We start from the raw sequence: 7,732 nt of genomic DNA, 5'->3' as shown, positions 1-7,732 counted from the left end.
GCTCCAACACCACAAGGAATTGACATCAAACAGCCTATAGTTTCAGACCTCAACCAGCTGCTTCAAAATTCACTCCTTTCACCAACAATGCAGTGACTGTATTGCATACCACTTCCACAATTTTCAGAAACCCAGCAAGGCTCCCGTGATTGCAGGTCTGGAAGGTGCTCTGAACTGCCGAGATTGGCAAGGCAGTAGGTGGATGGAAGCACGACCAGAGTTTTCCTCCAACCCACATACCAATGTGCCTTAGCATGATGTTTGCCACTTCTTCACTTTTGCTGGGTCAATCATAATAGTCCCCAACAGCTCCGTAGTGTACCTACACAACATGGACTCCAGCAGTTAGGCACCACTTTCTCCAGACCAATTTGGGCTGGGTAGTAAATGCTTGCATGCAAGCAATGCTCCATGAACAAATAAATTCTAGATTCTGGGCAGTTTCTTCTGCATATACTCTACAGAAACACATGTTGGCTACATCATTCCAGTAACCCAAGTATAAGACACAGTATGTTAAGAAACACCTTGAAAAAGCATGTTGAAATATGCTATATTTTATTGATTGAACTTGTTGAAATTGTACAAGTAACTTATTGACATCAAGTGTCATAGATGCACATTCAAATCCATAAACAAATGTACCACACCAGAGGAAAGTAAAGCAAAACAAACATTGACAAAATGATTAAAAAGCCTCATGCAAAACAGTAACAGAAATACATTTTAACTGGTACAGAATTGGCATCATATTGTCTCGCATAAGGCCCAGTTTACCACAGAAGTTAAATCTTTCCAAGTAAAATTTACCCAAAATCAAACAAGTCCATTGATTTAAATTGGCTGTAATGAAGTACACAAATTGCAACGTATCCCATTTCAAGAAAAACAATAGTCAGTAAAATTACAACAGATATTTGGCCAACTGACCTATTGTTGTGTCCCGTATATGTAGCTGAGCTGCTCCTGGGCCTGCTCCCATGATGCATGGGCATTAGAAGGGAACTACTTGCTATGGAGGAAGAGGCCAGCACCAATACATTGTAATCCAGTAGTGGTGCAGATGCAGTAAAGTTGAGAAAGCAATGCATTCTCCCACTACTATGGTCCTGAATTATAGTATGATTAGTGCTTTAAAAAGACACCCAAAGACCCCACACATAATGCACTATCAACACAATGTGCACTCTTCTATTGCCATACCTTCAGTCTAACTTTAATTAGTCTGCCAATGGAAGTTTTTAACCAATGCAGCTACAAAACTGGAACAGTTCTGCTTAATATTTTCCAGTAACTATCATAATCAGCTGAAATGCAACTTATTACCCAGCTAAACGACCAGCGACTAGCTTGCACAACTTGCTTATGACCCAATCTTTTAGACTTTTCTCCCCGGGCACATAGGAGTTTAAATAAAGCAAGATGTCATCATTATATCATCATGTAGAATACTGTACTGCATTCAAGTGAGGTGAATCATTCAAATGGCTGCAAATTCAGTTAAATGTAATAAATTGAAAATATATTTTTACATGAAAACATAATATGCAAAGTGATCTGTTGAGATTTCTAAACATTAGCCAACACTTTCAGCCGTACAAGTGGGAACAAAAACTAACATTATAAAACTGAGCACAACTGAAGGGTGCCACCAACACTAACCTAGACTGCCAAAATTATAAATTTAAATCAGTCTTTCAAAGTGGCTCAGATGTAGGTCTAGGTACCCTCAAGACTATTTTAAACCAACAAAATCAATTCTCCATGAAAGCTTTCAGGCAAATACAAGATTTCTTCTCTACCATATACCAAACAGCTACTCAGAGAAAAGGCTAACTGATTCACTAGAGTATTATAAACTTTTCCTCTACCTGATACATGTAATCTCTGAAAGATAACAGCTTGGAAAAAGAAAAATGTGTGCCGTTCAAAAAACAGAAATGGTATCCCATTAAAGTAGCTTACAAGCAATCTTCACAAACTTTGTCTTTTGCTTACTATTTGGATTACATCTGAAAAATATTTGAGAACCCACTTCAGCCTAGAGGATGAACAACACTATGTAGGCAATTTACCAACTGTGGTTTTACTGTGTAAACCAAATGAAAGATCAATAATGTTTGTCTGTACTCCTATTTCAAAATCAGTGTCACACGTCAATGGAATAGCTTACAATAACCGGGGAAATATCAATCCTCTGGGTGCAAGTAATAATAACAACTGATTGTTGTACTTGATGAGTGTTACCATGTAGGAGAATAATACTGAAACTTACAATTCTAAGAACAGTTTGTAATTCAGTTAATAAGTTATCTTAAAATTCAGTCTTTATTTTTGGCAGACTCATATCAAGAACTGTGCAATGAGATTAGCCACACCAAGACCTATAAGGAAACTGTGGAAGATCGCAGATGGCCAACTCAGCCGTCCTCTACCATGGAGTGACATCATATGAATGAGAGATGGATAAACAAATACAAAGGCAAGACCACATGTTGCTCCTGAATACCTGCAGTAAAGAAAAACAAAATGATATGCAAAAAATGTAACCTCTTCAGACTCACTCCCCACCCACCCCTTCCAACAGGGAAGGCCATATTATAGCTTGCAAAAATCTCCAAGGCAAAGTTTCAAATCTCAAAGTGAAATCATGCAAAAGGTTATATGAAATGCAAGAATAGGAACAGAAGTTAACCATTTCAACCCCTCACACTTTCACCATTCAACAAGTTAATGGCTGATGATTTTAGCCTCAATTCCCCATTCCTGCCTCCCCATAATACCCTTTGACTATGTTAAAAGTCAAAAATCTATCCAATAACTTCTTTTAAAAAAAAAATTAATGATTTTGTCTCTATTGATCTCAAGCTAAGAGTTTTACAGACTTAAGACCCAGAGAAAAATTTCTCATCTGTCGGAATCACAGACATATTATTAAGCTGTATCCTCTAGTTCCAGTATGTCCATGGAGAAACATCTTTTCAACATTTACCAATTCACATTAAGGGTCTTAATTATCCCTGGTGGTGTCTGACTCTTTGTTTGAGCATCTCTCTCTGGAAATGAGTGACCGTCTCAATCAGCTGTGACTGTGACAGAATATTCTCCACTCTGGCAATGGTAACAAAACCTGTTTGTTAGAAGCAATTGGTCACCCTTGACTTCATACTGAGGAACTATTACATTGTCTTGGTCTTTGAAGTATCTTTCCCAAATCAATCCAGTAAGATAATCTCCAATTCATCTAAGTCCAAATGGACCCAACCTATTGGATGGGATTCTCTTATTCGAAATCAAGTATTAAGTAATCCAGACCATTTCTTGGTTGGGATTTGAGACTTCTATAGCAAAAACAGGCTATATCTGTTCAACTTTTCATCATTTCCTTATTTTCCATTTATTATCTGGACTCTGCTCTATTAGATAAATGCTCCCTTTACTTACTCGTCCTTTTAAATACCTGTACAAATTCTTACTAGATTTGTTTTCAGCTAGCTTCTCTCATTCTCCATCATTATTCTTTTAGTCAGTTTTTGCTGTTTGTAGCCAATCTTGTCCTGTAATCAGTCTTTGCAGAATATGCTTATTCTATAAATGAGATATTACCTTCAACTCACTAGTTAGCACAGTTGATGTATCTCTCTCCCCCCCGTTTTACATACCAGCAAGAATGAACTTTCAATCTTCTGAAATATTTCCTTAAATATCTACCACAGCTTGTCCACTGGCCTGTCTTAATTTCCCAGTTCACTTCAGCCAACTGTCATCATACCATAATAATTGTGCTTACATATGTTTAGAACACAAGATTTAGGCCTACTCTTCTCCTCCTGAAACTGAATTCAAAATTTAATCATTAGTCACTGCTACCTTAACAACAACTTTACTATTAAGTTATTAATTAGGCCTGTCTCATTACATCACATCAATGCATCCAAATATTGGTAGAGGAAGTATAAATACTCTCCAGAGGGCTGGTTGAGTAACTTTAAGTACTTCAGCCTCAGTGGTCCGAGAATTTGAAACTGAGCAATTATCCAAAAAGCGAAGTTATACTCTTATATTCCATTAACTCAAAGTGCTTTTCAATGCTGGAACCACCATTCATCCAAAACACAAGCAAGTCAAAATGGTCAAAAAGTCAAATTCATATTTTGCCCCTCTGCATTATGAGAGCAGAAAGTATGTATTTCAGTTTATTTTAAAGATAACAATCACCCCATATGCCCTCAGTTTATTTTGCTCATGAAGTTCATCTCTTATTCCTTCTGTTCTATTACCACCAAATTGCTGATTTCCTCAACATTTCCTCTGGGATATTAATAAGCATCTCTGCCTTTTCAGATATTGTCCTTCCCTTCCTTTAAATCTGTTGTTAACACCCACACCTCAAAAATTCACTCCACACGCTCATGAACTACCATTCCCATCTCTAAACGCAAACACCATCCTCCAAACTAGTTTCTGCGCTTGTCACAGGCCTTAAACAGCTTGAATCAAAAAGTCACAAATTAAACTCAATGTAACCGTGATAAGAGCGAATATTCCCTCTAATCCATAAGACCATAAGACACAGGAGTGGAAGTAAGGCCATTCGGCCCATCAAGTCCACTCCGCCATTTAAATCATGGCTGATGGGCATTTCAACTCCACTTCCCTGCACTCTCCCCATAGCCCTTGATTCCTTCTAAGATCAAGAATTTGTCGATCTCTGCCTTGAAGGCGTCCAACGTCCCAGCCTCCACTGCACTCCGTGACAATGAATTCCACAAGCCCACCACTCTCCGGCTGTAGAAATGTCTCATTTCTTTTTAAATTAACCCCCTCTAATGCTAAGGCTGTGCCCACGGGTCCTAGTCTCCCCGCCTAACAGAATCAACTTCCCAGCGTCCACTCCTTCTAAGCCATACATTATCTTGTAAGTTTCTATGAGATCTCCCCTCAACCTTCTAAACTCTAATGAGTACAATCCCAGGATCCTTAGCCGTTCATCATACGTTAAACCTACCATTCCAGGGATCATCCGTGTGAATCTCTGCTGGACATGCTCCAGCACCAGTATGTCCTTCCTGAGGTGTGGGGCCCAAAGTTGGATACAGTATTCTAAATGGGGCCTAACTAGAGCTTTATAAAGCCTCAGAAGCACATCGCTGCTTTTATATTCCAACCCTCTTGAGATAAATGACAACATTACATTCGTTTTCTTAATCACGGATTCTACCTGCAAGTTAACTTGTACAGAATCCTGGATCAACACTCCCAAATCCCTTTGTACTTCTGCTTTACGAATTTTCTCACCATTTAGAAAATAGTCCATGCCTGTATTCTTTTTCCAAGGTGCGAAACCTCACATTTACTCACATTGAATTTCATTAGCCATTTCCTGGACCACTCTCCTAAACTGTCTAAATCTTTCTGCAGCTTCCTCACCTCCTCAGTACTACCTGCCTGTCCACCTATCTTCGTATCATCAGCAAACTTTGCTAGAATGCCCCCAATCCCTTCATCCAGATCATTAATATATAAAGGTGAACAGCTGTGGCCCCAACACTGAACCATGCGGGACACCACTTGTCACCGGTTGCCATTCCGAAAAAGAGCCTTTTATCCCAACTCTCTGCCTTCTGTCAGACAGCCAATCCTTAATCCAAGCCAGTAGCTCACCGCGAACACCATGGGCCCTCACCTTGCTCAGCAGCCTCCCGGTGAGGCACCGTATCAAAGGCCTTTTGGAAGTCTAGATAGATAACATCTACTGGGTTTCCCTGGTCTAACATACTTGTTACCTCTTCAAAGAATTCTAACAGATTTGTCAGGTACGACCTCCCCTTACTAAAACCGTGCTGACTTGTTTTAATCTGACCGCGCACTTCCAGGAATTTAGAAATCTCATCCTTGACAATAGATTCTAGAATTATACCAACTATCAAGGTTAGGCTAATTGGCCTACAATTTTCCATCTTTTGCATTGATCCTTTCTTAAACAAGGGAGTTACAACAGCAATTTTCCAGTATTCTGGGACTTTCCCTGACTGCAGTGACTTTTGAAAGATCACGACCAAAGCCTCCGCTATTTCCTCAGCCACCTCCCTCAGAACTCTTGGATGTAGCCCATCGGGGCCAGGAGACTTATCAATTTTTAGACCTTTTAGCTTTTCTAGCACTTTCTCTTTTGTAATGCCCATCATACTCAACTCTGTCCCCTGGCTCTCCCTAATTGTTGGCATACTACTCATGTCTTTCACTGTGAAGACTGATGCAAAGTACTTAAGTTCTTCAGCTATTGCCTTTTCTCCCATCACTAGCCTTCCAGCATCAATTTGGAGCAGCCCAATATCTACTTTTGCCTCTCGTTTGTTTCTTATGTATTGAAAGAAGCTTTTACTATCATTTCTAATATTACTAGCTCGCCTACCTTCATATTTGATCTCTCCTTCCTTATTGCTCTCTTTGTTATCCTCTGTCTGTTTTTGTAGCCTTCCCAATCTTCTGATTTCCCAGTGCTCTTGTCCACTTTATAGGCTGTCTCTTTTTCTTTGATATAGTTCTTGACTTCGTCAGCCATGGTTGTCTAATCCCACCCTGGATAATCTATCTTTTCTTTGGGATGAACCTCTGTACTGTGTCCTCAATTACACCCAGAAACTCCTGCCATTGTTGCTTTACTTTCTTCCCCGCTAGGCTCTGCTTCCAGTTGATTTTTGTCAGTTCCTCTCTCATGCCCCTGTGGTTACCTTTATTTAACTGTAACACCATTACATCCAATTTTGCCTTCTCTCTTTCAAACTGCAGGCTGAACTCTACCATATTATGACTGCTGCCTCCTAAACGTTCCCTTACTTTAAAAGGTCTTTTATGGATGTGAGTTTGCTCGCTGAGCTGGAAGGTTAGTTTTCAGACGTTTCGTCACCATTCTAGGTAACTTCATCAGTGAGCCTCCGACGAAGCGCTTTCTATTTATAAGAAGTCGGAGGCTCACTGATGATGTTACCTAGAATGGTGACGAAATGTCTGAAAACTAACCTTCCAGATCAGCAAGCAAACTCACATCCAGAACCTCAACCTGAGCTGCAAATCTTCTCAAAACTCACTAAGGTCTTTTATAACGTCTGGCTCATTACATAGCACTGAACCCAGAATAGCCTGCTCCCTTGTGGGCTCCATCACAAGCTGTTCCAAAAAGCCATCTGGCAAACTTTCCATGAATTCACTTTCTTTGGATCCACCGGCAACATTATTCACCCAGTCCACCTGCATATTGAAGTCCCCCATGATCACCGTGACCTTGCCTTTCTGACATGCCCTATCTATTTCTCAGTGCATCTTGCGCCCCTGGTCCTGATCACTGTTAGGAGGTCTGTACATAACTCCCATTATAGTTTTTTTGCCTTTGTGGTTCCTCAACTCCACCCACACAGACTCCATATCCTCTGACCCTGTCATTCAGTGCCGTAGACTTAATTTCATTCTTAACTAACAAGGCAACCCCACCCCGCTACCCACCTCCCTGTCTTTTTGATTTGTGAATCCTTGGATGTTTAACTGCCAGTCCTGAGCTCCCTGCAACCATGTCTCTGTGATGCCTACCACATCACAATCATTCAAGAGGATTTGTGCTGTTAATTCATCTACTTTGTTGCGAATACTACGAGCATTTAGATAAAGTGCCTTAATGCTAGCTTTCTAATCATTATTAGAGAAGTTGGAAATCCCAAGATGTCTTAAGCTATCC

At 40.0% G+C, this 7,732-nt stretch overlaps 1 protein-coding gene across 8 annotated transcripts in view; it reads right to left on the bottom strand.

Moving 5' to 3' along the window:
• Positions 1-557: 557 nt before the first annotated feature.
• The window catches only part of slc38a9 (solute carrier family 38 member 9), an 82,867-nt gene continuing 75,692 nt past the window's right edge, over positions 558-7,732 (bottom strand). For 7 of the 8 annotated variants that reach the window (XM_048524650.2, XM_059648462.1, XM_059648469.1 and 4 more), the window contains one exon: positions 558-2,509. In XM_048524650.2, coding sequence (XP_048380607.1) covers positions 2,344-2,509 — 166 coding nt within the window. In that variant the 3' untranslated portion in view covers positions 558-2,343. The remainder of the gene's footprint in view (positions 2,510-7,732) is intronic. The other variant, XR_009446142.1, reaches the window with a different exon arrangement.

Source organism: Stegostoma tigrinum, chromosome 1 (genome assembly GCF_030684315.1).
Source record: "Stegostoma tigrinum isolate sSteTig4 chromosome 1, sSteTig4.hap1, whole genome shotgun sequence".
Taxonomy (NCBI): domain Eukaryota; kingdom Metazoa; phylum Chordata; class Chondrichthyes; order Orectolobiformes; family Stegostomatidae; genus Stegostoma; species Stegostoma tigrinum.
Note: the sequence above shows the minus strand (reverse complement) of the source record. Positions and strands in the feature narration are given on the sequence as shown.